At 43.1% G+C, this 13,394-nt stretch overlaps 1 protein-coding gene across 2 annotated transcripts; it reads left to right on the top strand.

The window, feature by feature from the left end:
- Positions 1-6,012: 6,012 nt before the first annotated feature.
- nup50 (nucleoporin 50) lies at positions 6,013-13,164 on the top strand. Of its 2 annotated transcripts, none has more exons than XM_082509718.1 (8): positions 6,013-6,179; positions 8,398-8,476; positions 8,557-8,640; positions 8,718-8,928; positions 9,566-10,219; positions 10,498-10,582; positions 11,276-11,394; positions 12,317-13,164. In XM_082509718.1, the coding sequence occupies exons 2-8, from the start codon at positions 8,408-8,410 to the stop codon at positions 12,514-12,516; spliced, it is 1,422 nt and encodes a 473-aa protein (XP_082365844.1). In that variant the 5' UTR covers positions 6,013-6,179; positions 8,398-8,407; the 3' UTR covers positions 12,517-13,164. The 2 variants fall into 2 exon arrangements, with proteins under 2 accessions (XP_082365844.1, XP_082365845.1); XM_082509719.1 differs by lacking the exon at positions 6,013-6,179 and adding an exon at positions 6,242-6,618.
- The last annotated feature ends 230 nt before the right edge of the window (positions 13,165-13,394 follow it).

Below are 13,394 nucleotides of genomic sequence, written 5' to 3' on the forward strand. Positions count from 1 at the left end.
GGTGTGACTGCATGACAATAACTGAGTGTAATGAACACATGAGCAAATGAGTGAATGATGTTAAATCCACGTTGTTGCTGGACTTTTGTTGGTTATTTATTTCAGCCCTCCCGAGCTCTCTGATGTTCCGCATCTCTGCTGATCAGCAGCGCATCAGCTTTCTGGGAGGAGGCGACGCCTTTGATTCGCCGCTTGACTGAATGAATCCCCAAAAACCAGACCCCGCTGAGGGGGGAGGGCCCGGCCCGACTCGCAGTGACCCACCGCGCACAGCAGGAGGCAGCAGCTCGTGTTACAGCAGCCAAGTGTGCAGACCCGCTCAGCAGTCACACATTTTACTGACATGAAACGGAGAGAAGCAGAATTCATTCATGTTTCTGTAGTTTTAGACTTTTATGGTGTTTATAATAAATGTTTCAGAGGTTCAGTTCTGCTCTTTTTCTTTTCTTTAATTTGCACAAAATGCCTGAAACGTCACAGCCGTGGGAAATGATCTTGAAAATAAAATACTGGATGTGATATTTACATTTCCTTTTACCCTTGCAAACACCTGCTGCTCTCTGTCACATGACTATGACGTCATATGTTTCTTGTTTTTAATTACAGTCGCAGCCCAAAGTAATTTTAGCTGAGTCGATGCCTCACATGCAGTGAATTTATATAAAAGATGGACGCAGTCTAAACATGAGTTTCTTTAACCTGCATTCTTTCTAATGTCCAGCAGAGGGCGACGTCTCAGGTTGTAAAATCTGTTCGATCTGATCGTATTGACCTCTGCGAGAAAATGAGCCTGATTTCAACGTACAATTATAGATAAATCATGTTTTATCTTGTTGTTTAGTAGAGACACATTAAAACAGAACAGACTACAGCAGGAACATCAGACCTGTTTTACATAGTGGCATACGTCCACTGCACTTTGACCTTAAACTGGACTGTGAGACTCCCAAGCTCATTATTATTTAAACATACAGGTGCTGAATGTCGCACTGACTGTTTCCAGCCTGCACTCAGTTATTATACAGACACATGAAAACTGAAACTGCTTCTTATTCTTATTCTGAACAGTCTTCTTGCTGCAGCTGACTTTCTCCAAATGTTTTTAAAAATGATTTTTATGAAGATCCTGTCAGTCTGGATCATTAGTTGTTTTTTCATTCGTAAAGAGTGAGCCGATGAGATGTTGGTAAATAGAAGCAGGATTTAAAATCTGCTCTCGGTCGGTGTGAAGTGTCAGCTCTGTGTGTTTTATTTAAAAGGCTTAAAGAACCTCTGTGGGCCTGCATGCTGGCGCCTTCCGCATTAAACAGGTTTTCTCTTTTTTCTGCTGCCAGCTTTTTCCATTTTCTCCTCGCCAGCTGGTCAGGGGTCTCCCGCTGCCCACCAGGCCCACAGCTCACTTCCTTCTTTCTCCAGCACCTGTTCCTATTTGGCAGGCCGGGCGGGATGCTGGAAGCTTGGAGATGAGCCATCTGCTGCCCAACTCTACCGTTTTACCCCCGATCCCTCGTGTCTCTGCACGCAGCCATGAGGTTTTCTCTCCGCCTTTTTCACAGCACTGCTGAGACGAAGCTGAAGCATAAATCAGTGTTTAGCTGAAGCAAGAAGCTGCGAGTACGATGCTGAAATCACGACAGCAGAGCTCATTTACCTCATGCAGATGGAGCCACGCTCGTCTTCCATCTCTGAGGCTGAAAGTTAGTCTGAAGTCAAATCACAGGATTGTTTTATAAACATGTTTAACGCTCAGTGGACATTTCCTGCTTCTCCTTATTTTCTGTCATATGTGAGTCGTTCCACAGAAAAATCACTGACCTTCCACAACCAGCTCACCCCGAAAGAAGATGGTCCTAGAATTTAAGCGCAGCTTAAAGAAGACCTTTAATATTCTCTGTACTGTTCTGAGCAGCCATTAATTCAACAATGTGAGCCTTCAAAATTTACCCAGAATGCACGTCTAAGATGAATCATTGAGCACACAGCTTGGCTGATGTTGACTCCTCACAGGTTTCCTCTGCTTCAGCACATCCAGCTCATAAACATTGGGTGCTCCTCAGCAGGCTTCCAGAACCTGCCCAATCAAAGAGAATGGAGGTGATCCGAGGCCCAGTATCAGATAAAGAAGGATTATTATTAACTGGTGCATTAGAAACAAACACAGAAACAAATTACAGACTGCTGTAATGTGATGTTCTCTGTTTTGGTCAGGGAAAAGTGAAGGTAACAAAGGAAGGAGGACTAATCGACCCCAGACGATCATAAAGAGCCGAAAGAAACAAAAACAGGAGGTAAAATTTAAAAAAAAAGGAGCATTTTAAATTCCGGATTTAACATGGAGCCAATGAAGAGAAGCGAGTATAGGAGAAATATGCTCTCTCTTTCTAGTCTTCTTTAAAAACTTCCTGTTTTCAGTGGTGAAACAACATTTGCTCTCGAGCTTACGGGTTATCTGCTCTAAGCTGCACGTTAGAGAGTTATATAAGCCACGTACGTAAGGCTCTCTTTTTCACAGGAGCTACAGTATTAACTCATTCACTGCCATTGACGTCTATAGCCGTCAATTGCAGTGAATGAGTTAAGAGTCATACACAGTAAATATGAACCACTATTGTCGAGGATAGGCGTAGCTTTGGGTCACGTGGTGTTGATAATAGTAGTAGTGATTGCTATATCTCCTGTTCACGGCCCGAGGGAATTTCCTGAACGAGTGGGTGATGGTGGAAGTTGACTTTTGCTGACCGCTCAAGCCTGGAATGTTTTGATCACTGTTTTTTCTATGGATTTTAAGGATTTGGGTAACAAATAAAGGAGTTTTTAAATTGGAACTTTGAGTAACGCGTCAACATTATCCCCCTATTCAGCTGCTCGGCGACTCAAAGGCTTGACAGTCGCCAATAACTATTAATGAGAAAATCCTCAATGAGAAAGCACTGTATACTTTCAGCTTTAGACACCATGATATAAATCCAACGCAAAGGTTCACTCACTGATGAAGTAACAGTTTTCGCCATAAATGTTATAAGTGGACAGACATGGATTTTAAGGTGCAGTTTACCAGTTATGGAATGTAGTCATACAACCTCCTGTGAATGCCGGTTGTATGACTACGTTCTAATAATACTTTCAGTTTTCTTCTCACTTAAGCTGCTCTGCTGAAAATACTCTGTGAGTTCAGACTTAGTCTTACAGTCACAGAGCAGCAGGAAGAAAACAAAATGAGTGTCTTTCTGTATTTTTGTACCATCAGAAGAATCATAAAAATAAGTTTGTGACTGGAAAGAGTCACAGAGATTATCTTTAAGGCTGAAACAACAACTCTAAAAGTCGAGTTTTGTGACATATTTCAGACAGAAAGATGGAGGATGGATTAATGATGATTGACACAGTTACTGTGACTTTAACAGATGTGACAGTAAATACTGTTTGTGTCCTGCTGCACATCACTCAGGTCAGCTGTGATGCAGATTTCAGGGTCATGCTCGTGTAGTTTGTAATGAGGCATATCTGAGTGGTTAGATATCTATAACTGTGACTTTTACTCCATGAAAATAATTCAAACTTCAGAGGATCGGTGAAGCAGAGAGACGCCATCAAAGTCAGAGAGCAGAATCAGCAGCTGTCCAACAGTAAAGACTGAAACAAGGAGGAGAGAGCTGTGAGACTGATGGAGACGATTTGTTTTACATTAACTCTGATATTTGATCACTTTGTTCAGTTAGAGTCGAATAACGTGTGCAGAGATGTCGCTGTGTGACCGATGCACTCCAGTGGCTGAACAAACAGCTCTCCACGGGTTACAGTTGTGCCTCAACATCTCAAACCAGGTCTTCAGTTTTCTGCAACCACAGAGCATGACTAACCTCTGCCTGCATGAAATAATCAGCTGATCTGAGCTTCTTTTGTCTACCCTCTTTTTAACAGACCAACATCCATGACTGGGGAGAGTTTTTACCCTAAATGTCCTTCCTGGCATAAAGTGTTGCTGTAAGATCTACAAAATGACCCTTTGAACAGTCCTCTAATGTTTTCACTGCAGTTTGACTTTTGTCCAGCAGGTGGATTCACTGCACAGCAGGCTGTCAGTTCTCTGCAACTTCCACATAAACATGAAAAACATGAAGAAAAAAAACTTACACGGCACATTGTTTTGTTTGCTTTTTTATTCATTCAAATTTAAATGAATGTTACAGCTGCTGCTGTTGCTGAAGCCTGATTATAACAAACACTGAATCAAACATCAGAAACACTGACAGGCGTTTCTAATGTTTAAGAAACCTACAGTGAACTGAGATTTAGCTCACAAAACTATCAGTAACAAATCAATGAAACAACAATATTTCAATTGTTATTATTTATTTTATTGTTTAAAGGCAGCATGGAGGTTAAATTGGGGGTGATAACTGAAAAAGCTTAATTGTCCTTGTTTTTCAGCCAGGTTTTTGAGACTGCCAGGAGCAACACTGAAGGAACATATGGAGTCAGCAGCTGGCATATACAGTATCTCACAAAAAGGAGTACACCCCTCACATTTTTGTAAATATGTTATTCTATCTTTTCATGGGACAACATTGAAGATATGACACTTTGATACAATGTAAAGTAGTCAGTGTACAGCTTGTATAACAGTGTAAATTTGCTGTCACCTCAAAACAACTCAACATACAGCCATAAATATCAAAACTGCTGCCAACAAAAGTGAGTACACCCCTAAGTGAAAATGTCCAAACTGTGGCCAAAGTGTCAATATTTTGTGTGGCAACCACTGGAGTTCACTACATCTTCAGAGGCTGCCACTGGAGTCCTCTTCCACTCCTCCATGATGACATCATGGAGCTGGTGGATGTTAGAGACCTTGCGCTCTTCCACCTTCCATTTGAACATGCCCCACAGATGCTCAATAGGGTTTAAGTCTGGAGACATGCTTGGCCAGTCAAGTACCTTTACCCTCAGTTTATTTAGCAAGGCACTGGTCTTTTTGGAGCTGTGTTTGGGGTTATCATCATGTTGGAATACTGTCCCGTGGCCCAGTTTCTGAAGGGAGGGGATCATGCTCTGCTTCAGTATGTCACCGTACATGTTGACATTCATGGTTCCCTCAATTAACTGTAGCTCCTCAGTGCCAGCAGCACTCATGCAGCCCCAAACAATGACATCACACCACCATGCTTGACAGTAGACAAGACACACTCTCTTTGTACTGGTTTCCACCACACACCCTTGACACCATCTGAACCAAGTAAGTTTATCTTGGTCTCATCAGACCACAGGTAATCCATGTCCGTAGTCTGCTTGTCTTCAGCAAACTGTTTGTGGGCTTCCTTCTGGGACGACAGCCACGTGATGCAGTGTGCGGCATTTGGTCTGAGCACTGACAGGCTGACTCTCCATGCCTCCAACCTCTGTAATAATGCTGGCAGCACTCGTACATCCATTTTCAGAAGACAACCTCTGGATATGATGCTGAGCATGTGTATGGGCTCAAAATGTGGTCATAAATATTTTGTACTTGTAAATCAGGATTTGTATTTGTGAAAAGAATTTGTGTGTGCGTAAAAAAGATTTGTGTGTGGACTTAGCCAAAAAAAACGTGTGAATCTCTGCAAGTTGCAAGTACGAATTCTGACCCTATTTTTCTTCCTTTCATCTGATTGGTCAATGTCATGTCAAGCACAAATGTAACAATCGAATCAGAGAACAGATGGGTTTGGCTGTCGGAGGGGAGCTATTTTGAACTAACCCTGCATGTTTTACCTGTGCAGAGCTGCCCCTTCGGAGCGGTGGTGGTGCAGAGCTTGGCCACTGGACCACAGATTGAAAGTCACTAGGGCTTGTGACCATTAAGCAAGACCCTTCACCCTGCATATAAAGTTAAATAATCACCGGTGACATATTTAATATTTAATATAATTTATGTGCGTAGTATGCATTTACCTTTGCGTTTTTTAACCTTTTATTATCGTTTTAAAAAACATATGGACTACAATTCCCAGACTAAAGGCCGCTTTGTGGTGCGCATGCGTGAAAAATGGGCCGCGCAAACCCGCTCTGTAAAATGGCGGCGTAAGGAGGTTTGTTCAAAAACACAGAGCGGTGTTACCTGTTAAGGTGTTCAGCCAGACGTTACCTGGAGCTGTCAGAGCCGCGCGGAGGCAGAGACCGGACTTTACGTTACAGACAAGGTGCGTCACATTTACCTGTTAACAAAAAATCATTAAACGCCGGAAACGAGAGGAGCTCGTGCCATTAGCCTGCTGGCTAACATTAGCTGCTTGTGAGCGGCCCGGTTAGCTTGCTTGTTTAGTTCCGCGGCTAACAGCCAGAACATGATGTTAGACACCGGAGTGGACAGGCCAGGTGGCCTCGGTGTGTGCTCCGGTAATGGTAGGCCACTTTATCAGGAGCCAGTTTTTCAGTAATCGGAAATCTGAGTAAAACGTTTGTTAGAAAATCTCTCGGCTCAGGTACACAGGTGATTGATTATACCCGGAAAGAAGCGCTAACCGAATCAGGCTAGTTGATGGTTAACCCGGATAAAGGCTGCCTGACAGGAGTGCTTAACCCTGTGCATTTGATTTAGTTAAACATCAGCTTTCCTTGGACCGCACTAGGAATTCACAGGTATGTTTCAACCTTTACACCATCCAGAATATTCGAACAGCAGCTCCACCACAGCTGTTTATAGTCGATTAATCGGTGATTATCGGCCTCCGTTAATAACTAAACACCAAATGAAGCCGGGTTTTTGGCGAAAAGCTGTAAAGAATTTGGAGCTTTTTATCATTTGACGCACTACTTTCTTTTAGCAAAATGCTCAATTTATTGTTTCACATTTTGAGGTGAAACCTTTAAATGTTCAGAATAGCCATCCAAAGCTCAGATTTACACCTGTTGTTACCTGTTGCCTGTTCACTTGAATATCAGGTGTTTTATTGGAGAAAAAGCAGAGTGGTGTGTTCAGGTGAAGTAATACTGAAAGTAGGTGAGATAAAAGCTCAGGTTCAGTAAGTTAAGGTTCAGTCTGTGGGCAGCTTTGGACTAGGGCTGCCACGATTAGTCGACTAGTCACGATTACGTCGACTATCAAAATCGTCGACGACTGATTTAATAGTCGACGCGTCGTTTGAAGCTTTGTAAGATCACAAAAGACGCAGGAATATGTAGTAGGATTTAAGAGTGTAATAACGGATTGAAACAGAAGATGGCAGCACTGCATGTACAAGGATGCCAGCTGCCGTTAAACCCCGAAGAAGAAGCTGTGTCCCAGAATTCATAGCGCGGCCCAGCTCAGTTTCCAACAATGGCGGCAGCTAGTTAGTTTTAATATTACTCTTATTATTCTTTCTGGGTCACAAAATAAACGTTTAACATATTTTCAGGCGGGAATGTAGCTGTGGAAACCTTAAATATCTGCTCAGTTTATCAAGACACCACATATTTTCAAAAGCGCTCCGACGTTTTCGGAGACGTCTGTTACCCACTAGCTCGATAGCTAGCCGGGGGCTAGGCTAACTAGAGCCGTGAGAACACCGGACTCCCGGCAAATCGTTTTCAAACCCACCGCCGTCTTTCGCTACTCAGGTTAAACATATGAGTCACTTAGATAACTTAAAATGTTATTGTTTGGCTTTTTTTTTTTTTTAGTATTTTATTTGTTCCTGAGTAAATCTGTTTGGCTGAGATTAAAGTTATAGTTTTTACACAGCTGAATAAACGTCAAGCAGACAACTGATTATCAGAAGTGTGAGATGCTGGAGAATCTACTCCGGTGTCCTGTTATATTTTAGATAGCAAGGAGTTTATTAAACTTCACCGAAACAAACTATCATCTTGTCTTTATTTTTAGTTAGCACATACCTTAAACACTTAAAGCTGTAAGCGAATGATAGTTATATAAGAGCAGATGCTGCTGGTGCAATAAGCTGTACGTTTTACGTCCAATGGATGATGATCTGATTAGTCAACTAATCGCAAAAATAATCGGTGACTAGTCGACTATCAAAATAATCGTTTGTGGCAGCCCTACTTTGGACATCTGTGGATTCTTCCACAGATTTCTGTTCTGGAGCATTGAGCCAGATCTAGAAGATGAGCAGAAAAATGTTAACAGTAGTGATATTAACAAGAAAAGTCAACTAAAATAGTTTAGATTAAATAGTAATTGTAACAAACTGTCCATAAAATTGAGTAATTGTGCTAATAGACAAACTGAGCTCTGTTATCTGATTTACACCAGCTGGTTAATCAATAGTTATCAATAATAATCCTGTTTTGTTTTTGTGTTCTGAATCTTTTCTACTTCTTATTCAGTTCAATTCTGTAAAATGCTGGTTAAGACGCACTAAACCCTGGAAAAAAAATGAAAGAGAACACAAACTGAATTCTTATGTTTTGTTACAGAGCCAGTGGGATGGCGAAGAGGATCGCTGATAAGGAGCTCACGGACAGGAACTGGGATCAGGAGGAGGAGGGCGAGGAGGTAAGAGGCCATGTTGAAACTGTAAGTCTGGCTTCAGGAAGTTGGAATTATGTGAGTCTGACTTTCTTGTCCTCCTTCAGGCCGGGACGTTTTCAGTGGCAAGTGAAGATGTGCTTAAGAATCGAGCAATCAAGAAGGCCAAACGCAGAAACACTGGAACCGAGGTACGAGGAGAAAACCATTGTTTACCTGTTGCGTCTGATTATAATCATGAAGTAATCTGAGTGTTTCCCTGTTTCAGAACGAGGGCAGTGGAGCATTTAAAGGCTTTAAAGGCTTCTCCTTGACCGCGGCGGCAAGCAGCAGCTCAGCTCCAGCTCCAACTCCAACTCCGTTCTCCGGGTTTGGGAATGGCGGAGGCTTCAAAGGCCTCGGCGGCCTGACGAATGGGAACAGCGGCACGCCCTCCTTCGGAGGTTTCGCCTCGCCTGCAGCGTCCTCGTCTGCACCTGGTGAGCAAAACATTGATCAGCTCGATCAGTTATTAATCGGAAACTATTTCCTCTTTATGTGCCATTCCATAGTTTCAGCTCAGATTCCTGTTCGTCCTTTGAATGTGATCCATAAATGAGCTTTCTTTTTGTGTTAAAATGTCTTCATTAGTTTTTAGAAGCTTTAAAAATGCTAAGACATGGACATGATGAGTTTATTGATCTCTTGTGGGTGTAAAATGTGTTCAGGATGCTCACAGCAGTTCATCTTTATGATCGATTTTAAAAAACCAAATTTTCCGGCTCTTTGTTTTAATAATAATAATAATGATGGATTTATATAGTGCTTTACAATTCCACTATTCATTCACACACTGGTGGAGGCAGCTACAGTTGTAGCCACAGCTGCAGACTGACAGAAGCGAGGCTGCCATATCGCGCCATCGGCCCCTCTGGCCAGCACCAGTAGGCGGCAGGTGAAGTGTCTTGCCCAAGGACACGACCGTCCGAGCCGGGGCTCGAACCGGCAACCTTCCGGTTACAAGACGAACTGCCAACTCTTTGAGCCACGATGGCCCCGTGTAACTCTCTTATTCTGCTTCCTTCTTCCTAAGCTGAGCTTTCTATGCCATCACTAACACTTTCTCCTTCCTCGAAGGTCTGACGTTTAACGGGCCATCCTCGGCTAAACCCGCCACTGATATTGCCACCAAGCAGACCAATGGCTCCGCCACCAGTGCGAGTCAGAGCTCCAGCAGCAATAAAGAGTACAGCCGGCAGCTCACGGCGCTCAACTGCTCAGTGCGGGACTGGATCACCAAACACGTGAACGACAACCCGCTGTGCGACCTCAACCCCATCTTCAGGGACTACGAGCGCCACCTGGCCAGCATTGAGCGCCAGTATGGCGGCGGATCAGCTGAAGGAGGCTCCGAAGAGAAGAAGAAGCATGGAGGGACGCTGCCAGCCACGGCCGCAGTTCTTCCTCCTCCTTCATCTTCCTCCAGCAGCAGCTCAGCGACCTCCACTCCTGCTGCCTTGTTCTCCTTCACCAAAAACACAACGGACGAATCAACACGGGAGAAAAGCTCCGCCGCCGCTCCAATCCCTGCTGGAGTCACGTTCAACTTTGGCAAGAAGGTGGACAGCTCAGTTCTGGGTTCCTTAGGGAACAAATCGAATCCCCCCAGCTTCTCCTTCTCGTCCTCCTCCTCCTCCTCCTCCTCCAGTCAGACCTCAGTGTTCGGAGCTCCAGGATCAGCCGCTCCGCTGTCCTTTAGTGGGGCGAAAGCCGAGGACGCTCAACCCACAGGTCAGCAAAACACTCAAATACATGAAGTTATATCTAAGTTTTAAAGCTGAGATTCTGTCTCATATTTTTTACTGTGAAGATCAAATGGGATGAGTTTGGAAATTATTTGAAAATGATTTTAAATAGTTTAAATAAATCAGTTAAAACTTAATCAGTGCTCATTTTATCAGCAGTTTGAAAGACAAAGATTCAACATGAAAGGAAAAAACATGATGTGATTTATATTTATATATATAATTTTTATATTTTATTTAATTTTATTGATATTTTTTTTGTAGACGAAAACGGTGACGAGGAGTCGGAAGACCCGCCCAAGCCGGAGGTCAAAGAGGTGAAAGAGGACGATGCTTTCTACTCCAAGAAGTAAGTTTCTGAAATGTTTCACCCTGAAGCTGCAGGTCGAGCTTCAGCTTCACATAGAAATCAATCTGAAAAGGAGGAAACAGGAGCAGCGTTGTGCACAGAACTCAGAGCTGTGGTGAATACAAGTGAAGTTAGAATAAATGAATTTCAGTCAAATTATTTAATAAAAATTAACTTCACGCTGCATCTTGAAGGTTATCAGGAGGAGGAGCTTAGTAATGCTTTTGAAGCCAGCTGGAGCTGATTGGATCACATTTTTAGAGAAAGATGGAGGAAAAGGAGAGGGCTTAGAAAAAAGTGAGAAACTGTAGCTCTGTAGCTTCCAGCTGTTGGTTCAGCTTCTCATCTCCCTGGCTGTTTGTCCTTTCCCTGCACTCACGGAGTTCACCTCCTCTCAGAGAGGAGCAGACAGATCATTATGTTATCCTATTGTAGTCATGAAATACAAACTTCCAGCAAGTTTTAAAAGAACACAATGAGAAATGAACTTGACCTGCAGCTGATGGAGGAATCTCCAACCTGCTGTAAGCTTCCTCCATCTTAGTAAGATTTAGAGAGCAGACTTTAAATCTTCATCACTAAAAACCCTGAAAGTGTCCCATCGACTCTGAACTTTGTTTTTTAAAAATAATCCTGTTTATTTAATTATAAGTGATTTGTAATTTATTAATTTCTTGTCTGCTCTGCTTCCAGGTGTAAAATGTTCTATAAGAAAGAGTCGGAGTTCAAAGATAAAGGAGTGGGAACGCTGCACCTCAAAAAGACAACCGAGGGGAAAACTCAGATGATCATCCGAGCCGATACCAACCTGGGTGAGAGCATCGCGTCGACAGATTGATTTTATATAAAACATCTGATGTCATCACAATATTCAATCCAACTTGAGATTTTTTTCTTTAAATCAAACAAACACATTAATGTCAGAGATGATCAGGTTTAAAGAATCAAACGTGCGTGATGTTTGTCAGGATGGTCACTGTGTCAGATTAGTCCTAACAAAAACAAAGGGGACACAAATAGACTTTAAAGTGTAATCTGAAATAACACAGACCATTTAAAGTGGTGTAACCAATAACTGCTCACTTATAATTGTAATAAGCCGCATCAAACCTACAACAGTGAAACATTTAATATGTCGAGCTTCAGGTTTTAGGCCCAGAAACATCCAAAACACCTAAAAGCATAAAAATAATCCACATTCAGCAGCTTCCTCTTCATGAGGTCTGAACTGTGATCAGACTGCTCCACCTGCTGGTCAGATACAAGCACTGCTGCTTCAACAATGAAAACGGATCAAATCCTTGATGACATGAAAGGACTCGATCAGGATTACTGCAGCTAATCAACGATATCAAAGATAAAGCTTTAAATTGAGAGCAAGTGAAACTTCTTCCACAAACAGCTGGAAGATCTGGAACTGGTACAGCTTTTAACCTCCATTTTTATCAAACATCAAATCCACAGATTCAGAAATAATCTGCAGATTAACCAACAGGAATCGCTGAAGGACACTAATAAAATATTTCTTTGTACTGTATTTTCCGCACTATAAGGCTCACTTTTGTTTGTTGGACCAGCTGGTAAATAATGATGTGCTACATGATTGCTAGCGAAACAGCTGTGTTAGCATAACATAAACACAAAACACAAAATTAGAAATCTTCAAGTCACCAAATATAAATATTAATTTTAAAGCCGGGTCTTCTGCTTGTATAACGTTCTCTCCTCCTCCAGGAAACATCCTGCTGAACATCATCGTGCAGCCATCCATGCCATGCACTCGGGTGGGGAAGAATAACGTGATGGTGGTGTGCGTGCCAAATCCGCCCGTTGACGACAAGAACCCCACCACCCCCGTCCCCCTGCTGATTCGGGTCAAAACCTCCGAGGACGCTGACGAGCTCCACAAGATCCTTGAAGAGAAGAAAGCCTGAGCTGACCCCGCCCCACCTCCCCCAGGGTTTTAGCAGACTCCGCAGTGGTTTTAGCAGTGGTCATCCTCAGACTCCGCCCCCTCCCACGTGGAATCACTGACCTCTTCATCGCGCCGGTTTATCCACACACACATGCACACACCCCCGTCGTTTCCTCGTCTGATCACAACGAATTGGTTGTCAAACTGTGAATCATTTCTTTGAATCGTAACAATCGAAGCAGGTCGTCGCCTACATTCCCTCCGGTTCATCGCCGCCGCTGCTGTTAGACTCGTAGTGCTTCAGTTTTACGGTTTGAATCTGTCGAGTGACTGAACGAGTGACTTCCTGAGCAGTTTTTGGGGAGCGCTCTAAGTAACGGGCCAGTCGATTTGGTTTTACAAATTAAATACCTGCAGTAACATTTCCTCTTAGAGTGTGTCTGCTGAGTGTTTTTGTGTTATTGCTCTGGAAACTATTTATTGTGTCGGCAGAGTTTCTACTTGGAGTGAATGTTCCCCCGAAGAGCGCGGCGTTTATTCTCTGTAAACACAGACTGTCGTTTTCCAAGTGTCCTTTGTGTGGCCTTCAGCTCGGCCTTCCAGATGCCGTCATCATCTGAGAACATTTGTAAAGACATTTATTGGAGAATAAAAGGAAACGAAACAAGCGGCTCCTCTGTTGTCTTTATTTCTGCTTCACCTCCACAAACATCTAGCACCGCCCTCCTGACGGGCTGAGTGCTGAGAATAATTCCAGTTTAATAGTCCCGGGAGAAATCAAGCTGAGCGCCGTGTCAGTCTTTAAACCAGAACTGCTGCCAACATCAGGAGGTAAAACTGCATGAAGCATCTTCTCGCCCGACAAGCAACCCAAACTCTGCCTTTAACACGTGAACA

Source organism: Aulonocara stuartgranti (genome assembly GCF_965226115.1).
Source record: "Aulonocara stuartgranti genome assembly, chromosome: 17".
NCBI lineage: Eukaryota > Metazoa > Chordata > Actinopteri > Cichliformes > Cichlidae > Aulonocara > Aulonocara stuartgranti.

Excerpts from the sequence above, each read along its gene's own strand:
- nup50 (XM_082509718.1), top strand. The coding sequence starts at position 8,408 with ATGGCGAAGAGGATCGCTGATAAGGAGCTCACGGACAGGAACTGGGAT. Across the intron at positions 8,929-9,565 it reads AGCGTCCTCGTCTGCACCTG|GTCTGACGTTTAACGGGCCA; the intron begins GTGAGCAAAACA and ends CCTTCCTCGAAG. Across the intron at positions 10,583-11,275 it reads GATGCTTTCTACTCCAAGAA|GTGTAAAATGTTCTATAAGA; the intron begins GTAAGTTTCTGA and ends CTCTGCTTCCAG.